The 24,256-nt window shown below is 63.6% G+C and overlaps 1 protein-coding gene across 1 annotated transcript; it reads left to right on the forward strand.

The window, feature by feature from the left end:
- Window positions 1-322: 322 nt before the first annotated feature.
- LOC146425792 (nck-associated protein 1-like) lies at window positions 323-23,559 on the forward strand. Its single transcript, XM_085041085.1, has 31 exons — window positions 323-518; window positions 1,023-1,133; window positions 2,372-2,464; window positions 2,577-2,633; window positions 2,713-2,855; window positions 3,591-3,681; window positions 3,776-3,913; window positions 4,670-4,718; window positions 4,918-5,074; window positions 5,902-5,958; window positions 7,105-7,201; window positions 7,668-7,775; window positions 9,217-9,351; window positions 9,451-9,532; window positions 10,086-10,144; window positions 11,139-11,284; window positions 12,621-12,753; window positions 12,834-12,953; window positions 14,534-14,673; window positions 14,971-15,102; window positions 15,568-15,786; window positions 16,983-17,113; window positions 17,191-17,288; window positions 18,215-18,302; window positions 19,224-19,306; window positions 19,960-20,040; window positions 20,120-20,213; window positions 20,295-20,411; window positions 21,877-21,986; window positions 22,519-22,608; window positions 23,419-23,559. The coding sequence occupies exons 1-31, from the start codon at window positions 417-419 to the stop codon at window positions 23,557-23,559; spliced, it is 3,402 nt and encodes a 1,133-aa protein (XP_084897211.1). The 5' UTR covers window positions 323-416.
- Window positions 23,560-24,256: the final 697 nt, after the last annotated feature.

Here is a 24,256-nt window from a genome sequence, read left to right on the forward strand (position 1 = left end):
TCTCCTGTCACCAGTGTCCCCCATTGCTGGTGTCCCCAATCCTTGGTGTCCCCAATCCGTGGTGTCCCCCATCACTGATGTCCCCAGTCCATGCTGTCCTTGATCCATGCTGTCCCCAATCCATGCTGTCCCCAATCCATGCTGTCCCCCATCACTGATGTCCCCAGTCCATGCTATCCTTGATCCATGATGTCCCCAATCCATGCTGTCCCCAATCCATGCTGTCCCCACCCTTGCTGTCCCCCACCTTCGCTGTCCCCCGCCCTCATCCCCCACACTGTCACGGGGTGGTGGCATCGCTGTCACGTGTCCCCGGTGTCCCAGCGCGCTCAGGCCCAGCCCAGGAAGGGGAAGTTGAGGCTTGGGGCCTTTCGGGGGCCCTGGGGTGACACGGGCGGTGTCACCGGGGTGCCACCATGTCCCTGCCCTCGGTGTACGGGGACAAACTGGCCGAGAAGCTGACGCTGCTCAACGAGAGGGGCAGGGGGGTCCTGGTGAGGATCCACCACATCAAAAAGGTGGGCGAGGGGGGACACTTGGGGACATTTGGGGACACCTGGGGGACATTTGGGGACACCTGGGGGACACTTGGGGGTCCTAGTGAGGATCCACCACATCAAAAAGGTGGGCGAGGGTCCTTGGGGACACTTGGGGACACCGCGGGGACAGCTGGGGGACACTTGGGAACACTTGGGAGACATTTGGGGACACTTGGGGACACCTGGGGGACACTTGGGGACACTTGGAGACACTTGGGGACACTTGGAGGGACACCTGGGGGTCCTGGTGAGGATCCACCACATCAAAAAGGTGGGCGAGGGTCCTGGGGGACACTTGGGCACATTTGGGGACACTTGGGGGACACCTGGGGGACATTTGGGGACACTTGGGGGACACCTGGGGGACACTTGGGGACACTGGGGGACATTTGGGGACACCTGGGTGAATCCAGCCCGGGAGGGATTTTGGGGTGTTCGAGGGTTTTTGGGGTCCTCTCGGGGGTGTCACCGCGGTGTCCCCAGACCTGCTCGGACCCCCGCACGCGGCCACCCTTCCTTGGGGACAAAGCCATGGAGAGCTCGGCCAAGTTCATCCTGAAGAAATTCCCAAACCTGGACGTGCGGAGCAGCACCGTGAGCCACCGCGGTGTCCCCGTGTCCCCGTGTCCACAACCCCACTGTCACCTCACCACCGTGTCCCTGCCCCTGTCCCCTCCCTGTGTCCCCAACCCCCCTGTCCCCCCATTCCCCGTGTCCTCGCTGTCCCTGTGTCCCCAACCCCCCTGTCCTCCCACTGCCGTGTCCCCGCCCCTGTCCCTTCCCTGTGTCCCCCCATCCCCTGTGTCCCTGTGTCACCGTGTCACCAACCCCCCTGTCCCCCCACTGTCGTGTCCCTGTCCTTGTCCCCTCCCCGTGTCCCCGCTGTCCCCGTGTCACCGCGGTGTCCCCGTGTCCCCAACCCCGCTGTTCCCCCACCGCCGTGTCCTCCCATCCCCCGTGTCACCGCTGTCCCCGTGTCGCCAACCCCTCTGTCCCCACCGCCGTGTCCCTGCCCCTGTCCCCTCCCTGTGTCCCCAACCCGCTGTCCCTCCACAGCCTTGTCCCCCCATCCCCCGTGTCCCCACTGTCACCGTGTCGCCAACCCCTGTCCCCTCCCCGGTCTGTGACCCACCGTGTCACCGCTGTCCCCGTGTCCCCAACCCCTCTGTCCCCCCACCGCCGTGTCCCTGCCCCTGTCCCCTCCCCGTGTCCCCCAATCCCCTGTGTCCCCGTGTCCCCATCCATGTCCTCCCCCCTTGTGTCACCTCCCCTGTGCCACCCTCTGCGAGTGTCCTCCGTGTCACCTCACCCTGCATGTCCCCTTTTCTCACCCCTCCCCGTGTCCCCACCGTGTCACCTCTGTTCCAGTGTCCCTTCCGTGCCACCCACGCCACTGTCCCCGTGTCCCTACCCTCGTGTCCCCATGTCCCCATCCCTGTGTCCTCATGTCCCCATGTCCCTACTCCCATGTCCCCGTGTCCCCCATGTCCCCATCCCTGTGTCCCCGATGTCCCCATGTCCCCATGTCCCCCATGTCCCCCATGTCCCCATCCCTGCGTCCCCCATGTCCCCCATGTCCCCGACGTCCCCATGTCCCCCATGTCCCCGACGTCCCCATGTCCCCGTGTCCCTACTCCCATGTCCCCATCCCCATGTCCCCCATGTCCCCATCCCAAATGTCCCCGATGTCCCCTGTCCCCATGTCCCCTGTCCCCATCCCCATGTCCCCATGTCCCCATGTCCCCATGTCCCCATGTCCCCATCCCTGTGTCCCCGATGTCCCTGATGTCCCCATGTCCCCCATGTCCCCATGTCCCCATGTCCCCCTGCAGCAGCACCTGGGCCCGGTGCACAAGGACAAAGGGGACATCGTGCGCCTGCTGGCACCTTTCTACCACACCTTCCTGGACGTGCTGGAGTTCCGGGTGAGCAGGGGTGGGGACAGAGGGGACAGCGCGGGGTGACACAGCCGGCGACACTGCGGTGACACAGCCGGCGACACTGCGGTGACACTCGGCGCTGTCCCCTCGCCGCCAGGACCACGTGTACGAACTGCTCAACACCATCGACGCCAGCCAGTGCTTCTTCGACATCGTGAGTGCCACCCCGGCGAGTGTCACCCGCGGGTGTCATCGCTGTCCCCGCGCCCTCACGGCTGTCCCCTCCCCGCCAGCACATCAACTACGACTTCACCAAGGGCTACCTGGACCTGGTTGTCACCTACGTGTCGCTGGTGCTGCTGGTGGCGCGCACCGAGGAGCGGCGGCTGCTGCTGGGGCTTTACCAGTGCGCGCACGAGATGTGCCACGGCGCCAGGTGACACCGCGGGTCCCCAGGGTGTCCCCGGGGTGTCCCCAGGGTGTTCCCGGGCTGTCCCCAGCTGTCCCCGAGCTGTCCCCGCGCCGCGCCCCTGTCGGGAGTGGCCCCGCGCTGTCCACACCGTCCTGTCCCCACTGGGGTTGTTCCCAGCGCTGTGTCCCCGGGGTTGTCCCCACCGTCGCGCCCCTGCCGGGACCGTCCCGGGGTTGTCCCCAGCATGTTGCCACTGCCGTGTCCCCGCCGGAGCTGTCCCCAAAGTGTCCCCACCGCCGTGTCCCCACCCGGACCATCCCGAGGCTGTCTCCAGCGTGTCCCCACCGCCGTGAATCTACCGGAGCTGTCCCCAGCGTGTCCCCACCGCAGTGTCCCCACCGGGACTGTTCTCCCCGCTGTGTCCCCGGGGTTGTCCCCACGCCGCGCCCTGCCGGAGCCGTCCCGGGGTTGTCCCCAACGTGTCCCCACTGTCGCACCCCCGCCGGGGCTGTCCCGGGGTTGTCCCCAGCGTGTCCCCACCGCCGTGTCCCCGACGGGGCTGTTCCCAACGCCGTGTCCCCAACGTGTCCCCACTGTCGCGCCCCCACTGGGACCATCCCGGGGCTGTCCGCAACGTGTCCCCACTGCTGTGTCCCCAGCGGAGCTGTCCCCAGCGTGTCCCCACCGTCGCGCCCCTGCCGGACCCTTCCCGGGGTTGTCCCCAGCGTGTCCCCAACGTGTCCCCACGTGTCCCCGCAGCGAGCCCGGCTTCCCGCGCCTGGCGCAGATGGTGCTGGAGTACGAACATCCCCTCAAGAAGCTGCCCGAGGAGTTCGGACCTCACACCAAGGTGGGTCTGCGGTCCCCGTGTCCCCTGCAGGGCCACCACCCCGCGGTGTCGGCGTGCCCTGATGTCCCCCGGCGTGTCGCGATGTCCCCGGCAGGCGGTGAGCAGCGCGCTGCTGTCGCTGCGCTCGCTGGTGGCGCGGCGCTGCAGGGACGCGGAGCAGTGGCGACAGGAGCAGCTGCTGAGCCTGCTGGGACCCGCTGGGGACATGCTGAGCCCGGCGACGTGCGACAGCGTGAGTGGGGACACGGGGGTGGGGACATGGGGACATGGGGAACACGGGGATACGGGGACATGGGGGACATGGGGAACATGGGGACATGGCGACACCGGGATGGGGACATGGGGAACACGGGGATGGGGATACGGGGACATGGGGGACAGGGGGATGGCGACATGGGGAACATGAGAATGGGGACATGGGGAACACGGGGATGGGGATACGGGGACATGGGGGACAGGGGGATGGCGACATGGGGACATGGGGGTAGGAACATGGGGGACATGGGGACATGGGGGTAGGGACATGGGGGACTTGGGGACATGGGGACATCAGGGACACGGGGACATGGGGGGATGGGGATACGGGGACATGGCGACACAGGGGTGGGGACATGGGGACAGAGACACGGGGACATCGGAGGCATGGGGACACAGGGACATGGTGACACAGGGACAGAGACACGGGGACATCGAGGACATGAGGATGGTGACACGGGGACATCGGGGACACGAGGGTAGGGACATGGGGACGTTGGAGACATGAGGACATGGCGACATGGGGACACGGGGACATGGTGACACAGGGACAGAGACATGGGGACATCGGACACATGGGGACACGGGGACACGGGGACACGGTGACACGGTGACACAGGGACAGTGTCACAGCCACACCGTGCCATGGGCACTGAGGGGATCCCAGCAGGCTGGGGATGGTGACACATGGCGGGGTCAGGGGACAGCGGCGTGGTGACACTGGTGTCCCCAGATGGCCTGTGAGTATCTGTCCCTGGAGGTGATGGAGCGCTGGATCATCCGTGAGTGCTGGCACTGCCGAGTGTCCCCAAGCTCTCTGTGACAATGTCCCCAACCCCTCTGTGACAATGTCCCCAACCCCTCCTGGGCACTGTCCCCAGCCCCTCCCTGGCAGTGTCCCCAACCCCTCCCGGCCACTGTCCCCACCCAGCCCCGTTCCGCTGTCCCGCCGCCCGTTTGGTGACACCGCTGTCCCCTCAGTGGGGTTCCTGGTGTGCCCGGGGGCTCTGTCCGCCACCCCCCCGTGCCAGGAGCTGTGGCGCCAGGCGCTGCAGGGGTCCCTCTTTGTCACCCTGGTGCGCGACGAGGCCATCGCGGTGCACAAGGTCACCGAGGAGCTGCTGGGGGGGCTCAAGGGGTGAGGACAGCGACACCGGGGGTGGCACTGCCCGGGCGGGGGGGACAGGGGGTGTCGGGGCTGGGGGCTTCACGGGGGGCTGGGATGGGGGTCTGGGGGGTGTCTGGGGGTGTCAAAGGGGTGGGGCTGGGGGGCGGGGTGTCTGGGGGTCTCCTGGGGTCCTTGGGGTGTCTCTCGGGGGTCGCCTGGGGGGTCTGGGGGTGCCAGGGGTGTCAGCGACTGGGCTAGGGTCTGGGGGTGCTAGGTGGTCTGGGGGTGTCTGGGAGTGGCAGGGTGTGTAGGGGTGGCAGGGGGTCTGGGTGCCAGGGGGTGCCAAAGGGGCTGGCTGGGGGGCTGGGGGTGTCTGGGGTCCTGGGGGTGTCTGGGAGGTCTGGGGGTGCCAAAGGGGTTGGGCTGGGGGGTCAGGGGGTGTCTGGGGTGTCTGGGGGTGTCTGGGTTTGGGGTGCCAGGGGCGTCTGGGGGTGTCGGGCTGGGCTGGGGTTGGCGGTGCCAGGGGTTGGGGGTTTGGGGGTCTGGCGGCTCTGGGGGCATCAAAGGGGCTGGGCTAGGGGTCTGGGGGTGGCAGGGGGACTGCGCTGGGGGCCTGGGGGGTCTGGGGGTGTCTTGGGGTGCCAAGGGGGTCCAGGGACTGGAGGGCGACTCTGGGGGTGCCCGGGGGTCTCTCGAGGGTCTCCCGGGGGTCCCTTGGGGTGTCGCTCGGGGGTCTCCCGGGGGTCTCTCGGGGGTCCCTTGGGGGTCTCTTTAAGTGTCTCTCGGGGGTCTCCTGGGGTGTCTCTCGGGGGTCTCCCGGGGGTCTCTCGGGTGTCCCCAGCGCTGTCCCTCGGCAGGTACGGGAAGCGAGTGGCAGATGTCAAGGAGTGCCGAGAGCACGCGGTGACACACAGGTCTGGGGACAGAGGGGACAGTGGGGACAGGGAGGGGACAGGGAGGGGACAGAGGGGACAGTGGAGACAGAGAGGGACAGAGGGGACAGGGTGGACAGAGAGGACGGGGGGCGACAGGGGGGACAGAGAGGGGACAGAGGGACAGAGGGGACGGGGGGGACAGGGGGGGACAACGGGGACAGAGGGGACAGAGAGGTGACAGTGGGGACAGTGGGCTGGGGTGTCCCTGACGCTCTGGGGGGTCCCAGGACACCCCAAAAAGCGGCGACTTCTGGCAATCCCAGAGGTGACTTTGGGGGTCTCAAAGCCCACGGGGACCCAAATGTCGTCCCCGTGTCGCACGGGTTGTCCCCAGGGGGTGGCGGGGGGCTCGGCTGGGTGGTCGTGACCCCCATGGTGACCCCAAAATACCCCAAAATACCCCCCAAATCCACCCAAAATCCCCACGAAACCCCCCAAGATCTCCCCAAAACCCCCCAAAATCCCCCCAAAACCCCACAAACCCCCAAAACCCCAAAATACCCCAGAATGCTCAAAACCCCAAAAGCCCCCAAATCCCCTCAAACCCCAAAATCCACAAACCCCCAAATCCCCCCAAATTCCACCAAAACCCCCCAAACCCCCATAACCCCAAAATCCCCACAAAAACCCCCAAAGCCCCCCGAATCTCCCAAAATCCCCCCCCCCAAAATCTCACAAAATGCTCCCCAAAATCCCCCAAAACCCCAAACCCCCCAAAACCTCAAACTCCCCCAACCCCCAAAGACCCCAAAACCCAAAAACCCCCAGATCCCCAAAACCCCCAAAACCCCAAAACCCCAAAATCCCCAAATTTCCAACCCCCAAAGCCCCCAAAAATCTCTCCAAAATCCCCAAATCTCCCCAAAATCCCCAGACAAAATGCCCCAAAATCCCCTAAACCCCTCTACCAAAACCCCTCAAAACCCAAACCCCCCAGATCCCCCCCAAAACCCCAGTTCCCAAAACCCCTAAAACTCCCAGATCCACTAAAACAAATTTCTCTATTTCAAACCCCAAAACCTCCTTACATAAACTCCTAACCCCTGTGAACCTTGAAATCCCCCAAACCCCCAGATCCCCCCAAAACCCCCCAAAAAACCCCAAAAAACCCCAAAATCCCCCCAGCCCGGCGCTGCACCGCGGCCGGCGCTCGTTCCTGCGCGGAGCTCTGCGGGAGCTGGTGGCGCTGCTGGAGGATCAGCCCGGGCTGCTGGGACCCAAGGTGCGATTTTGGGATTTTTTTTGGGATTTGGGGGATTTTGGGGTGATTTTGTGTGGGTTTTGTGTGGATTTGGGGGATTTTGGGGGATTTTGGAAGATTTTGGGGAGATTTGGGGTGATTTTGGGGTGATTTTGGGGGATTTTGGGTACCGGGGATGCTGGATTTGGGGTGTAGGGGGTGGATTCACGATTTGGGGTTTGGGGTTTGGAGTGTAGTGGGTGGGTTCACCATTTGGGATTTGGGGTATGGTGAATTTGGGGTTTGGGATTTGGGGTTTGGGGTATAATGGATTTGGGGTTTGGGATTTGGAATTTGGGGTTTGGGATTTGGAATTTGGGGGATGGTGAATTTGGGGTTTGGGATTTGGGGTTTGGGATTTGGGGGATGATGGATTTGGGGTATGATGGATTTGGGGTTTGGGATTTGGGGTCCCGAGCCCCCCCAACCCCCAGCCCGCCCCCTTCAGGCCCTGCTGGTGTTCGTGGCACTGTCGCTGTGTCGCGACGAGCTGAGCTGGCTGTCGCGACACGCCGAGCACGTGACCAAGACAAGAACCCCGAGGACTTGCCGACAGGTAGGGGACAAGGGGGACAAGGGGGACAAGGGGGGACAAGGGGGGACAAGGGGGACAAGGAGGGGACAGCCGGGGGGGCTGGGGGGTCTGGGACAATCCTGGGGACTGAGGGACATTGGGGTGACCCAGGGTGGCTCAGGGGACACTGGGGTGACTCAGGGTGATTCGGGGGACACTGGGGGGGCTCAGTGTGGTTCAGGGGACACTGGGGTGACTCAGGGTGACTCAGGGTGACTCGGGGTGACTCGGGGGACACTGGGGGGGCTCAGGAGACACTGGGGTGGCTCAGGGTGGTTCGAGGGACATTGGGGTGACTCAGGGTGGCTCAGGGGACACTGTGGGGTTCAGTGTGGTTCAGGGGACATTGGGGGGCACTGGGGTGACTCAGGGGACACTGAGGTGACTCAGGGTGACACTGGGGGGCTCAGGGTGGCTCAGGGTGACACAGGGTGGTTTGAGGGACACTGGGGGGCTCAGGGGACACTGGGGTGACACCAGGATGACTCAGGACGATCCCAAAACTTTTCACGGAGCTCTGCCAAAGTCCATCACCTTCGGTCGGGTTTGGGGGACAGCGGCCGGGCTGAGGAACTTTGGGGTCACTCGGGGGTCACTGGGGGGCTCAGGGTGGCTCAGGGGACACTGAGGTGACTCAGTGTGGCTCGGGGGACACTGGGTGACTCAGGACCATCCCAAAACGTTTCGTGGATCTCTGCGAAAATTCGTCACCTTCGCTTGGGTTTGGGGGACAGCGGCCGGGCTGAGGAACTTTGGGGTCGCTCGGGGGTCACTGGGGTGACTCAGGGTGGCTCAGGGGACACTGAGGTGACTCAGGGTAGTTCAAGGTGACACTGAGGGGCTCAGGGTGGCTCGGGGGACACCAGGATGATTCAGGACGATCCCAAAACTTTTCGCGGATCTCTGCGAAACCTTCGATCGGGTTCTGGGGACACCAGTGAGGCTCAGGAATTTTGGGGTCACTTGGGGGGACACTGGTCAGTCTCAAGAATTTTGGGGTCACTCGGGGGGGTCACTGGGGGGCTCAGGGTGGCTCAGGGTGACACCAGGATGACTCAGGACGATCCCAAAACTTTTCGCGGATCTCTGCCAAAGTCCATCACCTTCGATTGGGTTCGGGGGACACTAGTCAGGCTCAGGAATTTTGGGGTCACTCGGGGGGACACCGGTCGGGCTCAGGAGTTTTGGGGTCACACAGGGGGGTCACTCGGGGGCTCAGGGGTCACCAGGATGACTCAGGACGATCCCAAAACTTTTCGCGGATCTCTGCGAAACCTTCGATCGGGTTCGGGGGACACCGGCCGGGCTCAGGAATTTTGGGGTCACTCGGGGGGACACCAGTCGGGCTCAGGAACTTTGGGGTCACTCGGGGGGACACCGGTGTCACCCGGGGGGGGCTCCCGGGGGGGTCTCTGCTCTCCTCAGCCGCGTCGCGGAGCTGCTGTTCTGGCTGGAGCGGCTGCGCGCTCTGCTGCGGCGACACCGCGCCGTGCTGCGCCGCTACCACCGCCTGTACCTGGCGCGCTTCGACGCGCTCCTGCTCAGCGACGTCATCCAGGTGAGCCTGTCCCCTGTCCCCTGTCCCCTGTCCCCTGTCCCTTGTCACCTCCCCTGGAGTGTCCCCAGGATCGTGACCCCACCCGCGGTGTCCCCGCAGAACCTGTCGGTGTGTCCCGAGGAGGAGTCGGTGATCCTCTCATCCTTCGTCAGCTCGCTGTCGGCGCTCGCCGCCAAGGAAGGTGTGGGGTGTGCCTGTCCCCTGGGATGTCACCTGCTCTGGAGTGTCCCTGTGCCCTGGATGTCCCCTTCTCCGGAGTGTCCCTGTCCCCTGAATGTTCCTTTTCCTGGAATGTCCCCCTGGAATGTCCCCCTTGAATGTCCCCTTCCTCTAGAATGTCCCTTTTCCCTGGGATGTCACCTTATCTTGAGTGTCCCTGTCCCCTGGATGTCCCCTTCTCTTGAATGTCCCCTTCCCCTGGAGTGTCACGTTCTCCTGAATGTCTCTTCCCCTTGAATGTCCCCTTTCCCTGGAATGTCCCCTTTCCCTGGAATGTCCCCTTCCCTGGAATGTCCCCCTTGAATGTCCCTTTCCTCTAGAATGTCCCCTTCCCTGGAATGTCGCCTTTCCCTGGATTGTCCCTTCCCCTGGAATGTCCCCTCACCGTGTCCCCAGCACTGCCCCGGGACAGTGTCCCCTCTGTCCTGGGGACAATCCCGGACCGTGCTCTGGGGAGTCCCCTGTGGTGGCAGTGCCACCCTCAGCGCTGTCCCCATGTCCCTCTGTCCCCGCAGTTGATGACAAAGAAGAGTTCGACTTCACCGCGCTGCGCCTGGACTGGTTCCGGCTCCAGGTGGTGGCCCTGGCCCTGTGTCCCCTGTCCCTGTCCCTAACCCTGTGTCCCCTGTCCCTGTCCCCATCCCATTTCTGTGTCCTTGTCCCCATCCCTGTCACTGTCCCCAGGCCCACAGGAGCATGGTGAAGGCAGCCCTGCTGCTGTGCTCCAACCTCATTTCTGTGTCCCCTGTCCCTTTCCCCATCCCTGTCCCTGTCCCCTGTCCCCATCCCCATCCCTGTCCCCATCCCTGTCCCCATCCCTGTCCCCTGTCCCTGTCCCTGTCCCCTGTCCCTTGTCCCTGTCCCCAGGCCTACACGAGCATGGAGAAGGCAGCCCTGCCACTGGGCTCTAATCTGTGTCCCCTGTCCCCATCCGTGTCCCCATCCCTGTCCCCATTCCTGTCCCCATTGCTGTCCTCATCACTGTCCCATCGCTGTCCCCAGGCCTACATGAACATGGCGAAGGCAGCACTGCCACTGTGCTCCAACCCCATTTCTGTGTCCCCTGTCCCTGTCCCCTGTCCCCTGTCCCCATCCCTATCCCTTGTCCCCAGACCTCCACGAGCATGGTGAAGTCAGCCCTGCTGCTGTGCTCCAATCCTGTTTCTGTGTCCCCTGTCCCCTGTCCCCATTGCTGTCCCCAAGCCTACACGAGAACTGCCACTGGGCTCCAATCCTGTTTCTGTGTCCCCTGACCCCATCCCTGTCCCCATCCCTGTCCCTGTCCCATCCCTGTCCCCATCCCTGTCCCCATCCCTGTCCCCATCTCTGTCCCCATCCCTGTCCCTGTCCCCGTCCCCATCCCTGTCCCTGTCCTGTCCCCATCCCTGACCCCCTGTCCCTGCCCTGTCCCTGTCCCCAGGCGTACACGAGCGTGGCCAAGGCTGCCCTGCTGCTGGGCTCCAATCCCATTTCTGTGTCCCCTGTCCCATCCCTGTCCCCATCACTGTCCCTGTCCCCATCACTGTCCCTGTCCCCATCACTGTCCCTGTCCCCATCCCTGTCCCCAGGCGTACACGAGCGTGGCCAAGGCCGCGCTGCCGCTGTGCTCCAACGGTGACATTGGCCGCGCCATGAACCTGGTGGTGTTCCACACGCGCCTGCTGGACCAGCCTGAGGAGCTGCTGGAGGAAACCTCCGACCTGTCCCACCTCTGGTGAGACCCTGGCCCCTTTTCCTGTCCTTGTCCCCCCTTTTCCTGCCCCTGTCACCTTCTCCTGCCCCTGTCCCACCTCTGGTGAGACCCTGGCCCCTTCTCCTGCCCCTGTCCCCTTTTCCTTTCCCTGTCCCACCTCTGGTGAGACCCTGTCCCCTTTTCCTGTCCTTGTCCCCCTTTTCCTGCCCCTGTCCCCTTTTCCTTTCCCTGTCCCACCTCTGGTGAGACCCTGCACCCCTTTTCCTGCCCCTGGCCCCTTCTCCTGCCCCTTATATCCTCTTTTCCTATCCCTGTCCCCCCTTCTCCTGTCCCTGTCCCCCTTTTCCTGCCCCTGTCCCCCTTCTCCGGGCCCTGTCCCCCTTTTCCTGCTCCTGTCGCCCTTCTCCTGTCCCTGTCCCACCTCTGGTGAGACCCTGGCCCCTTTTCCTGTCCTTGTCCCCCTTCTCCTGTCCCTGTCCCCCTTCTCCTGCCCCTGTCCCACCTCTGGTGAGACCCTGTCCCCCTTTCCTGTCCCTTGTCCCACCTCTGGTGAAACCCTGTCCCTTTTCCTGCCCCTGTCCCCCCCTGTCCCTATTCCCCATTTTCCTGCCCCTGTCCCCCTTTTCCTGTCCCTGTCCCCCTTTTTCCCTGTCCCTGTCCCCCTTTTTCCTGCCCCTGTCCCCCTTTTCCTGCCCCTCTTCATTTTCCTGCCCTGTCCCCCTTCTCCTGCCCCTTATATACTCTTTTCCCACTCTAGACCCTTTCTTTCCCCTGCACCTCCTTTTCCCACCCCATACCCCCTTCTCCTGCCCCATATTCCCTTTTCCTGCCCCTATACCCTCTTTTCCCACCCTATAGCCTCTTTTCCCACCTTTCTCCCACCCTCCACTCCCCTTTCTCTGCCCGTCTCGCACCGTGTCCCCTTCCCCATCCCTTTTTCCCCTCTGTACCCCTGTCCCATCCTTGTCCCATCCCTGTCCCATCCCTGTCCCATCCTTGTCCCATCCCTGTCCCATCCCATCCCGTCCCATCCCCATCCCATCCCTATCCCCATCTCCATCCCATCCCTGTACCCGTCCCCGTCCCCAACCCCATCCCTGTCCCTATCCCCATCCCTGTCCCTGTCCCCATCCTGTTCCTGTCCCCCCACTCCCTGTCCCAATCCCTGTCCCGTCCCTGTCCCTGTCCCCATCCCTGTCCCTGTCCCCAGGCCTACACAAGTGTGGTGAAGGCAACCCTGCCGCTGTGCTCTAATCCTGTTTCTGTGTCCCCTGTCCCATCCTGTCCCCTCCCTGTCCCCATCCCCATCCTGTCCCTTCCCTGTCCCATCCTGTCCCCTCGCTGTCCCACCCTGCAGTTTCTCCCCGAAGTCCCTGGAGAAGATGTTCTCGGTGACACTGGAGGAACCATCGCAGCTCCGCTTCGCCATCGCCTTCCCCCTGCTCTGCTCCCACTTCTCCCGCTGCCCGCACCCCATGTGCCCCGAGGAGGTGGGTGACACCCCGGGGGGGGGTCCTGAGGGTGTCCTCTCGCCCTGTCCCCGGCTCTGAGTGTCACAGTGTCCCCCCAGTACCCCCAGCTGGAGGCGGTGGCGCTGGGGCTGTGTCACAAGTTCCTGGAGGAGCTGGCGCGGATGGCCAGCGGCTGTGTCCTGGACGCTTGTGCTGAGCAGCACAACCTCAGCCAGCAGGTCAGCGGGGTGGTCTGGGGGTTCTGGGGGGTCAGCGGGGTCAGCAGGGTCTGGGGCGGTCTGGGGTGGTCAACGGGGTCCGGGGGTCTGGGGTGGTCTGGGGTCGTCTGGGGGTCAGTGGGGTCTGGGGTCCTGGGGTGGTGGTCCGGCTGGTCTGGGGGTCTGGGGGTCAGCGGGTCTAGGGGGTATGGGGTCTGGGGGTCTGGGGGGTCTGGGGGTCAGTGGGGTCTGGGTGGTCGGAGTCTGGGGTCAGTGGGTCAGCGGGGTCTAGGGGGTCTGGGGTGGTCTGGGGTGGTCTGGGGTGTTCTGGGGGTCAGGGGGTCTGGGGGCTCTGGGGGGTCAGCGGGGGTCTGGGGTGGTCTGGGGGACCCGAGGGGTCTGGGGTCCCGGGGTCTGGGGTGGTCTGGGGTGGTCTGGGGGATCTGGGGTGTCTGGGGTCTGGGGTGGTCTGGGGGTCTGGGACCTTCAGGGGATTTTGGGGACTTCAGGACCTTCAGGGGGATTGGTGACTTTTGGGGTTTTCAGGACTTTTGGGGGCTTCAGGACCACTGGGGGCTTGGTGGCTTTTGGGGGTTTCAGGACCTTGGGGGTTTGGTGGCTTTTGGGGTTTTCAGGATTTTTGGGGGCTTGGTGGCTTTTGGGGTTTTCAGGACTTTTGGGGGCTTGGTGGCTTTTGGGGGCTTTTGGGGACTTCAGGACCTTGAGGGGCTCAGTGGCTTTTGGGGGCTTCAGGACCTCTGGGTTTTCTGTGTCCTTTGGGGTCTTCAGGATCTCTGGGGGCTTGGTGGCTTTTGCTGGCTTTTGGGGGCTTCAGGATCTTTGAGGGCTTGGTGGCTTTTGGTGGCCTTTGGGGGCTCCAGAACCTTTGGGGGGGATCGGTGGCTTTTGGGGGTTTCAGGACCATTGGGGGTTCAGTGACTTTTGGGGTCTTCAGGATCTCTGTGGGCTTGGTGGCTTTTGGGCACTTCAGGACCTTTGGGGGTTTGGTGGCTTTTGGGACATCCAGGGCTTTGGGGCTCCAGAAGCTCTCTGGGTTTTCTGTGACCTCTGGGGGCTTCAGAGGTCTCTGTGGCTTTTGGGGTCTTGGTGGCCTTTGGGGTCTCCACGGCCTCTCTGTCCCCTTGGCTCTCTGTCCCCTTGGCTCTCTGTCCCCACAAACCTTCAGCACAAGGAAGGTTCTCCATGGGTGACAAAACCTGTGGGGTTCCTCCCAACCCAGCCCTGGGCAACGGTGGCCTGTGGGGTGTCCCCATGTCCCTATGACCTTTTTGGGGTGTCCTCATGTCCCCATGACCCCATCTGGGGTGTCCCCATGTCCCCATGACCCTGTTTGGATGTCTCCATGACCCTGTTTGGAGTGTCCCCATGTCCCCATAATCCCATTTGGTTGTCCCCATGTCCCCATGACCCCATTTTAGGTGTCCCCATATCCCCATGACCCCGTTTGGGGTGTCCCCGTGTCCCTATGACCCTGTTTGGGTGTCCCTATGACCCCATTTGGGGTGTCCCCATGTCCCCATGACCCTGTTTTTGGTGTCCCCATGTCCCCATGTCCCCATGTCGCTGTCCCCACCCCGCAGCTGCTGCCCAAGCACTGCGCTGCCACCATCAGCAGAGCCAGGGTCAAGAAAGTCCCCAAGCAGCCACCAAGGAAAGGTGACACCGAGAGGGACAAGCCGGGGACAGAGAGCCAGCGGCGGGACAGGACCCTGACCACCAAGTGAGTGTCACCCGGCCAGGATTGTCCCCATGGGGTCACACCAGGATTGTCCCCATGGGGTGGGACATGGATTGTCCCCATGGGGTGGGACATGGATTGTCCCCGTGGGGTCACACCAGGATTGTCCCCGTGGGACACGAATTGTCCCCATGGGGTCACACCACGATTGTCCCCATGGGGTCACACCAGGATTGTCCCCATGGGACACGGATTGTCCCCATGGGTTCACACCACGATTGTCCTCATGGGGTGGGACACAGATTGTCCCCATGGGGTCACACCAGCATTGTCCCCCAGCATGGACAAGCTGCACGTGACGCTGGCCGAGCTGTCCCTGAGCCTCAACCATGTCCCCAACTTCACCGTTTTTGGCCACACGGTGACACCAGCCGAGTACCTGAGCAGCCACCTGGAGACACGCCTGACCAAGTGGGGACACGCGGGGGACACATTGGGGACATGCTGGGGACGCTCTGGGGACACGCTGGGGACACATTGGGGACACACTGGGGACGCAGTGGGGACACACTGCGGACACTCTGGGGACACGCTGGGGACATGCTGGGGACATATTGGGGACATGCTGGGGTCACGCTGGGGACATGCTGGGGACACGTTGGGGACACATTGGGGACACGCTGGGGACATGCTGGGGACATGCTGGGGACACACTGGGGAGACACTGTGGACACGTTGGGGACACATTGAGGACACATTGGGGACACACTGGGGACACCACATTGGGGACACCACATTGGGGACACTCTGGGGACACACTGGGGACACACTGGGGACACATTGTGTACACACTGGGGACACGTTGGGGACACTCTGGGGACACACCACGCCCAGACGCCACCCCCACATGTCCCTCACCCTGCGGTGTCCCCGCAGGGCCATCGTGGCCATGGCCGGGTACTGCCAGGCCACCCAGGAGGTGACACGTCCCTCGGAGGTGCTGGCAGGGCTGGTGGCCTACATGGGGCTGGTGGCGCAGTTGGGACACTTGGTGACACTGGACACCGGGCGGCTGCTGCGGGCAGTGCTGCTGCAGCAGAGCCACCCCCGCGACGCCAGCGGGCAGCCCACGCTGACCGCCATCTACACCGACTGGTCAGTGCCACTGTCACCCGCGGGGTTGGGGACAAGGGGACGGGGCGCTGGGGACAGGAGGCTGTGGGTAGAGCGGTGTGGTGCCGATCGCGGTGTCCTGGTGCTGTCCCCGGTGTTCTGGTCATGTCCCCAGTGTCCTGATCCTGTCCCTGGTGTCCTGGTCCTTGTCCCAATTCCCTAATCCTGTCCCCAGTGTCCTGGTCCTGTCCCCGGTGTCCTGGTGCTGTCCCCAGTGTCCTGATCATGTCCCCCATCCCTTGATCCTGTCCCCGGTGTCCTGGTACTGTCCCCAGTGTCCTGGTCCTGTCCCCAGTCCCTTGATCCTGTCCCCAGTCCCTGGTCCTTGTCCCAGTGTCCTGGCCCTTGTCCCAGTCCCTCAATCCTGTCCCTAGTGTCCTGGTCCTGCCCCTGGTGTCCTGGTCCTGTCCCTAGTGTCCTGGTCCTGTCCCCAGTGTCCTGGTGCTGTCCCCAGTGTCCTGATCCTGTCCCCAGTCCCTGATCCTGTCCCCAGTCCCTTGATCCTGTCCCCAGTGTCCTGGTACTGTCCCCAGTGTCCTGGTCCTGTCCCCAGTGTCCTGGTGCTGTCCCCAGTCTCTGAATCCTGTCCCTGGTGTCCTGATCCTGTCCCCAGTGTCCTGGTCCTGTCCCTGGTGTCCTGATCCTGTCCCCAGTCCCTGGTCCTTGTCCCCAGTGTCCTGGTCCTTGTCCCAATTCCCTGTTCCTGTCCCCAGTCCCTGATCCTGTCCCCAGTCCCTGGTCCTGTCCCCAGTCCCTGAATCCTGTCCCCAGTCCCTGGTCCTTGTCCCAGTGCCCTGTCCCTGTCCCCAGTGCATTAATCCTGTCCCCAGTCCCTCAATCCTGTCCCCAAACCCCCAATCCCTATCCCAGCCCCCAATCCTGGTTCCTCTGCTGTGGCTCCTGGTGCCGTGGGTGGCACTGCCATGGGTCACAGTGTCACCTGTCCCCAGGTACCTGGAGTCCCTGCTGCGCCAGGCCAGCACCGGGGCTGTGGGTGACATTCCCATGGGTGTCAGTGTCACAGTGTCACAGTGTCACGGTGTCCCAGTGTCCCAGTGTCACCTGTCCCCAGGTACCTGGAGGCCCTGCTGCTCCAGGCCAGTCTGGGACTGTGGATGGCAGTGTCGCAGTGTCACAGTGTCCCAGTGTCCCAGTGTCCCAGTGTCACCTGTCCCCAGGTACCTGGAGTCCCTGCTGCGCCAGGCCAGCACCGGGGCCGTGCTGCTGTCCCCAGCGCTGCAGGCGTTCACCACGCTGCCCCGCGAGGAGCAGCCGCCCTTCAGCGCCGCCGAGTTCTCCGACGTCTCAGGTGGGGTCTGGGGACTTTGGGGGACATTTGTCACCTCCCTGTCCCCGCGGGGGTCCCCACACTGTCCCCTCCCGCAGAGATGAGGGCGCTGGCCGAGCTCATCGGGCCCTACGGGATGAAGTTCCTGAGCGAGAACCTGATGTGGCACGTGGGGTCACAGGTGACCGAGCTGAAGGTGAGGGGACAGGGCTGGGGACAGGGCTGGGGACAGGGGACAGGGCTGGGGACAGGGCAGGGGACAAGGGACAGGGCAGGGGACAGTGACTGGGGACAAGGGACAGAGCTGGGGACAAAGGACAGGGGCTGGGACAAAGATCACAGGGCTGGGGACAGCAGCGGGGGACAAGGGACAGGGCTGAGAACAGGGCTGGGGACAAGGGACAGGACTGGGGACAAAGGACAGGGCTGGGGACAAGGGACAGGGCTGGGGACAAGAGACAGGGCTGGGGACAGGGCTGGGGACAAGGTGGTGCTGCTGAGACCGTGACAAGGCAGGCAAGGCCACCCTGGTGCCACCCGACCCTGTCCCTGCCTGTCCCTCTGTGGGAGGTGCCAGGCCTCGCTGTGTCCCCGTGTCCCCAGCACCCCCAGTGTCCCTGTGTCCCCATGGCCCTGTGCCATGTCCCAGTGTCCCCAGTGTCCCTGTGTCCCCATGGCCCTGTGCAGTGTCCCAGTGTTCCCAGTGGCCCAGTGTCCCCGCACCCCCAGTGTCCCCGTGTCCCCACACCCCTGTGCCGTGTCCCCGCACCCCCAGTGTCCCCGTGTCCCCACACCCCTGTGCCGTGTCCCTGTACCCCCAGTGCCCCCAGCGCCCTCAGTGTCCCTGTGTCCCTGTGCCTCCAGTGTCCCTGTGTCTCCGTGCCATGTCCCTATGTCCCCAGCACCCCCAAGTGTCCCTGTGTCCCCACATCCCTGTGCTGTGTCCCAGTGGCCCCAGTGGCCCCATGTCTGTGCAGTGTCCCAGTACCCCCAGTGTCCCAGTGTCCCCATGTCCCCACACCCCAGTGTCCTAGTGTCCCCAGTGTGCCCGTGTCCCCACACCCCCGTGCAGTGTCCCCACCCCCCCGTGAGTGTCCCCACGCTGTCCCCGTGTCCCCGCAGAAGCTGGTGGCAGAGAACATGGACACGCTGGTGCAGCTGCGCTGCTGCCGAGCCGAGCAGAGAGCGGCGCTGCTGCCGCGCCTGACCTGTGAGTGTCACCGCGGGGTCACCCGTGTCACCGCGGGGTCACCCGTGTCACCTGTGTCATACCCGTGTGTCACCCGTGTCACACCGTGCGTCCCCTGTGTCACACCACCCGTGTCACACCACGCGTGTCACCCATGTCACACCGCGCCTGTCACCCATGCCACGCCACGCGTGTCCCCGGTGTCACACCATGCGTGTCACCCATGTCACACCACCCGTATCCCCCATGTCACACCGCGCATGTCACCCGTGTCACACACACATGTCACCCATGTCACACCGCGCGTGTCACCCGTGTCACACCACCCGTGTCACCTGTGTCACACCGTGTGTGTCACCCGTGTCACATGTGTCACCTGTGTCACACCGCGCGTGTCACCCATGTCACGCCGTGCATGTCCTCTGTGTCACACCACGCGTGTCACTCATGTCACACCACGCGTGTCAGCCGTGTCACACGTGCCACCCGTGTCACACCGTGCGTGTCCTCTGTGTCACACCATGCGTCACCCATGTCACACCATGTGTGTCACTCGTGTCACACCACACCTGTCACCTGTGTCACACCGTGCATGTCACCTGTGTCACACCGCGCGTGTCCCACCACACGTGTCCCCTGTGTCACACCTGCCTGTCACCCGTCTCACACCATGCATGTCACCCGTGTCACACCACACGTGTCACCCATGTCACACATGTCACCCGTGTCACACACACATGTCACCCGTGTCACCACTCGTGTCCCCTGTGTCACACCACACGTGTCACCCATGTCACACATGTCACCCGTGTCACACACACATGTCACCCGTGTCACCACTCGTGTCCCCTGTGTCACACCATGCGTGTCACCCGTGTCACCACTCGTGTCCCGTCTGTCACACCATGCGTGTCACCCGTGTCACCACTCGTGTCCCCACAGCGGCAGAGAATGTCCTGAAGAGAATGACAATCATCGGGGAGATCCTGAGCTTCAGAGCCATGGCGCAGCAGGGCCTGCGGGAGGTGGGACAGCGGGGACAGCGGGGACAGCGGGGGACATCCTGAGGGACACCCTGAGGGACACTGGGGGGCACTGGGGGACACTGAGGGACACTGAGGGACAGCGAGGGACACACTGAGGGACACTGGGGGACAGCCGGGAGACACTGAGGGACACTGGGGGACAGCAAGGGACAGCGAGGGACACTGGGGGACACTGAGGGACACCCTGAGGGACACCCAGGGACAGCCGGGAGACACTGAGGGACACTGGGGGACACTGGGGGACACTGGGGGACACCTGAGAGACACCTTTGGGACACCTGAGTGACATCCTGGGACACCCTGAGGGACAGCCGGGAGACACTGAGGGACACCCCAAGAGACACCTGAGGGACAGCTGAGGGACATCCTGAGGGACACTGAGGGACACTGAGGGACAGCCGGGAGACACTGAGGGACATCCTGAGGGACACTGGGAGACACCCTGAAGGACACCCTGAGACCCCCCAGCCCCCCATTTGGGGACACCAGACCCAAATTTGGGGACACAGGACCCCCCGGGACCCTCATTTGGGGACACCGGACCCCAATTTGGGGACACAGGACCCCCCGGGACCCTCATTTGGGGACACCGGACCCCAATTTGGGGACACCTGCCCCTTTGTCCCCCGCAGGTGTTCTCGCAGCACTGTCCCTTCCTGCTGGGTCCCATCGAGAGCCTGGCGGACGTGGTGACCCCCGACATGGACATCAAGGTGGGGACAGCGACACGGGGCGCCACCTCGGGGCGACACCGCGTGCGACACCGCGCGTGACGTCACACGGTGTCCCCAGGTCACCCTGAGCATCTTCGAGCTGGCCTCGGCCGCGGGGATCCCGTGCGACGTGGACCCGGCGCTTGTCACCGCGCTGGCCACCAGCAGGACAGGTCTGGGCTGCTCTGGGGACACCGCGGGGTGTCGCTGTCACCCGGGTCGCCGTGTCACCGGGCTGTCGCCTGTCCCCGCAGAGGGCTCGTCGCCCGAGGAGGACTACAAGGTGTCCTGTCTGCTGCTGGTGTTCGTGGCAGTGTCGCTGCCCCTGCTGGCCGCTGACCCTTTGTCACTCTACAGCCCTGAGCTGGACGGTGAGGAATGGCGCTGTGGCACCGTGTGGCCGTGTCACCGTGTCACTGTGTCACCCTGGCCGTGTGGCCGTGTGTCACCGTGTCACCGTGTCGCTGTGTCCCTCTGTCACCATGTCACCGTGTCACCCTGTCCGTGTGTCCCTGTGTGTCACCGTGTGTCCATGTGTCCCCGTGTCCGTGTGTCCCCGTGTCCCCGTGTCCCCCTGTCCCTGTGTCCCTATGTCTCCCTGTCCCCTGTCCCCATGTCCCCCCGTCCCTGTGTCCCTCTGTCCCCGTGTCCCCGTCCCTGTGTCATCCTGTCCCTGTGTCCCCAAGTCCTTGTGTCCCCCTGTCCCCGTGTCCCTGTGTCCATGTGTCCCCCATGTCCCCGTGTCCCCAAGTCTTTGTGTCCCTGTGTCCCCATGTCCCCCTGCCCCTGTGTCCCCCTGTCCCTGTGTCGCCACGTCCCCCTGTCCCCCTGTCCCCCTGTCCCCCTGTCCCTCTCTCCCCATGTCACACCACGTGCACGCTGAGGTTGTCACTGTCCCATTGTCACAGCAGAGGCTTTGGGGGGGACAGGGGAACTCTGGAAGTGCCACCAAGGAGCACAGTGCAGACCCTGGGTTGTCCCCAACCCTCCTGTGTCCCCAACCCTTCTGTGTCCCTGCCATTTCTGTGTCCCCAACCCTTCCTGTGTCCCCAAACTCCCTGAATCCTTTACCTTCTGGTGTCCCCAACCGGTGTCCCCAACCGTTCTCCATCCCCAGCCAGTGTCCCCAACCCTCGGTGTCCCCAAGCTCTCTGAATCCTTTACCTTCCGGTACTGTCCCCAACCTTTCTCCATCCCTAACCTGTGTCCCCAACCCTTTCCTGTGTCCCCAACCCTCCTGTATCCCCATCATTTCTGTGTCCCAAACCCACGATGTCCCGAACCCGCAGTGTCCCCAAGCTCCCTGAATCCTTTACCTTCTGGTGTCCCCAACCTTTCTCCATCCCCAACCGATGTCCCCAACCCATGGTGTCCCCCGCTGTCCCCAATCATTGTCCCCACTGTCCCCAACCCGCGGTGTCCCCAACTGTCCCCAACCGCTGTCCCTAACCACTGTCCCCAACCGCTGTCCCTAACCACTGTCCCCAACTGCTGTTCCCCGCTGTCCCCAACCGTTGTCCCCAACTTCTGTCCTCAACCGCTGCCCCCAACCGCTGTCCCCTGCTGTCCCCAGCCGGTGTTCCCAACCGCTGTCCCCAGCCAATGTCCCCCGCTGTCCCCAACCACTGTCCCCAACTGGTGTCCCCCGCTGTCCCCAACCCGCCATGTCCCCCCACTGTCCCCAACCGCTGTCCCCAACCGCTGTCCCCAACCACTGTCCCCCGGTATCCCCCGCTGTCCCCAACCACTGTCCCCCGGTATCCCCCGGTGTCCCCAACCACTGTCCCCAACCAGTGTCCCCCACTGTCCCCAACCGGTGTCCCCTGCTGTCCCCAGGCTACCCCAACAACGTGCACTGCCTGGCCAAGGCCATCGTGCAGCTCTCGGCTGCTCTCTTCACTGCCCACGGCAAGAACATCGAGACTCACCTCAAGGAGTTCCTCATGGTCAGCCTGGCTCTGTCCCCAGGGGGTGGCACTGTCCGCATGGGGGTGGTCCTGTCCCCTCCCTGGGTGGCCCCGTCCCCAGGGGGGTGGCTGTGTCCCCAGGGGGGTGGCACTGTCCCCTCCCCGGGTGGCCCTGTCCCCTCCCTGGGGTGGCACTGTCCCCTCCCCCAGGTGGCCCTGTCCCCTCCCTGGATGGCCCTGTCCCCTCCCCGGCATGGCCCTGTCCCCTCCCGGCTGTCCCCAAGGGGTGACCCTATCCCCTCGCCGGGTGGCCCTGTCTCCTCCCTGGGATGGACCTGTCCCCAGGAGGGTGGCCTTGTCCCCTCCACAGGGGGTGGCTCTGTCCCCAGGGGGAAGGCGCTGTCCCCATGGCAGTGGCCTTGTCCCCTCCCCGGCTGGCCCTGTCCACAGGGGGGTGTCCCTGTCCCCTCCCCGGGGTATCCCTGTCCCTACCGCTGACTGTTCCTGTCCCCTCCCCGGCTGTCCCCATGGCCCTGTCCCTGTCCCCACGGCTGACTGTCGCTGTCCCCAGCTGGCCTCGGCCAGCCTCCTGCAGCTGGGCCAGGAGCAGGACAAGGTGCGGGTGAGGAACAGAGACTCCATCGTGCTGCTGCTGCACCTGGTGAGGGACCTGGGGACACCTGGGGGGACCGGGGGACACCTGGGGGGACCTGGGGACACCTGGAATATCCTAAATAATATCCCAAATATTCCAAATATCCAATATATACCCAAAAATCCCAAATATCCCGACTATTCCAAATAGTCCAAATATCCCAAATATTCCAACTATCCCAACTATCCCAACTATTCCAACTATCCCGAATATTCCAAACATCCTGAATATTCCAAATATCTCAAATATCCACAATATTCCAAATATTCCAAATATCCCAAATATTCCAAACATCCCAAATATTATCCCAAATATTATCCGAAATAATATTCCAAATATCCCAAACATCCCAAATCTCCCAAATATTCCTGGACAGAGTGGGGGTCAGAATAGTGGGGGCACTGATGGGTGAATCCCCCCCCAAACCCTCAAAAACCCCAAACCCCCAAAACCCCCCAAAACCCAAAACGCCCAAAAACGCCCAAAACTCCCCAAAACGCCCAACCCCCTAAAACCCCCAAAACCCCTAAAACCCCCACCCCCAAACCCCAAAACCCCAAACCCAAAAACCCCAAAAACCCCCAAAACCCAAAAACCCCAAAAACCAAAAAACCCCAAACCCCCTAAACCCCAAAACCCCAAATCCCAAAAACCCCAAAACCCTCAAAACCTCAAAAACCCAAACCACAAAAACCCCAAACCCCAAAAACCACAAAAACCCAAACCACAAAATCCCCAAACCACAAAATCCCTAAAAACCCCAAACCCCAAAAAAACCCCCAAAAACCCCAAAAATAACCCCAAACCTGTCCCCAGATGGTGGCCGAGTCGTCCTTCCTCACGCTGGACATGCTGGAGAGTTGTTTCCCCTACGTGCTGCTGAGGAACGCCTTCCGAGCCGTGTGCAGAGAGACCCCCAGAGCTCCCAGTAATGAGGGCCCTGAGGGCCAGATCTGAGAGACCCCAGAGACCCCAGTGAGAGAGACCCCCGAGCCCCCAGTAATGAGAGACCCCTGAGACCCTGAGCTGAGAGAGGGCCCCTGAGAGACCCCAGAGCTGAGAGGACCCCTGAGACCCCCAGAGCTGAGACCCCTGAGACCCCCAGAGCTGAGACCCTGAGACCCCAGAGCTGGAGAGACCCCAGGGACTTAGAGCCCCCAGAGCTGAGAGACCCCTGAGCTGAGAGACCCCAGGGACACCCAGAGCTGAGAGACCCCTGAGAGACCCAGAGCTGAGAGAGAGACCCCCAGAGCTGAGACCCCTTGAGAGACCCAGAGACCCCAGAGCTGAGAGAGGGACCCCAGAGACCCTCCAGAGCTGAGAGACCCCCAGAGCTGAGAGAGAGACCCCTGAGAGACCCCCGGGCCCCCAGAGCTGAGAGACCCCCAGAGCTGAGGCCCCAGAGGACCCCCTAAGCTGAGAGGGGAGCCCCAGGCTGGGGGACCCCTTGGGGGCCCAGGGCCCCAGTGCTGAGAGACCCAGAGCTGAGAGAGAGACCCAGAGACACCCAGGGACCCCCAGGGACCCCCAGCAGTGAGAGACCCCCAAGGACACCCAGAGACCCCCAGAGCTGAGAGACCCCCTGAGAGATCCCCAGAGCTGAGAGACCCCCAGGGACACCCAGAGCTGCCCAGGGACCCTCAGTAATGAGAGA

The sequence above is a fragment of the Lichenostomus cassidix genome, chromosome 29 (assembly GCF_008360975.1).
Source record: "Lichenostomus cassidix isolate B80296 chromosome 29, HeHo_3.0, whole genome shotgun sequence".
In the NCBI taxonomy this organism is placed as follows: Eukaryota; Metazoa; Chordata; class Aves; order Passeriformes; family Meliphagidae; genus Lichenostomus; species Lichenostomus cassidix.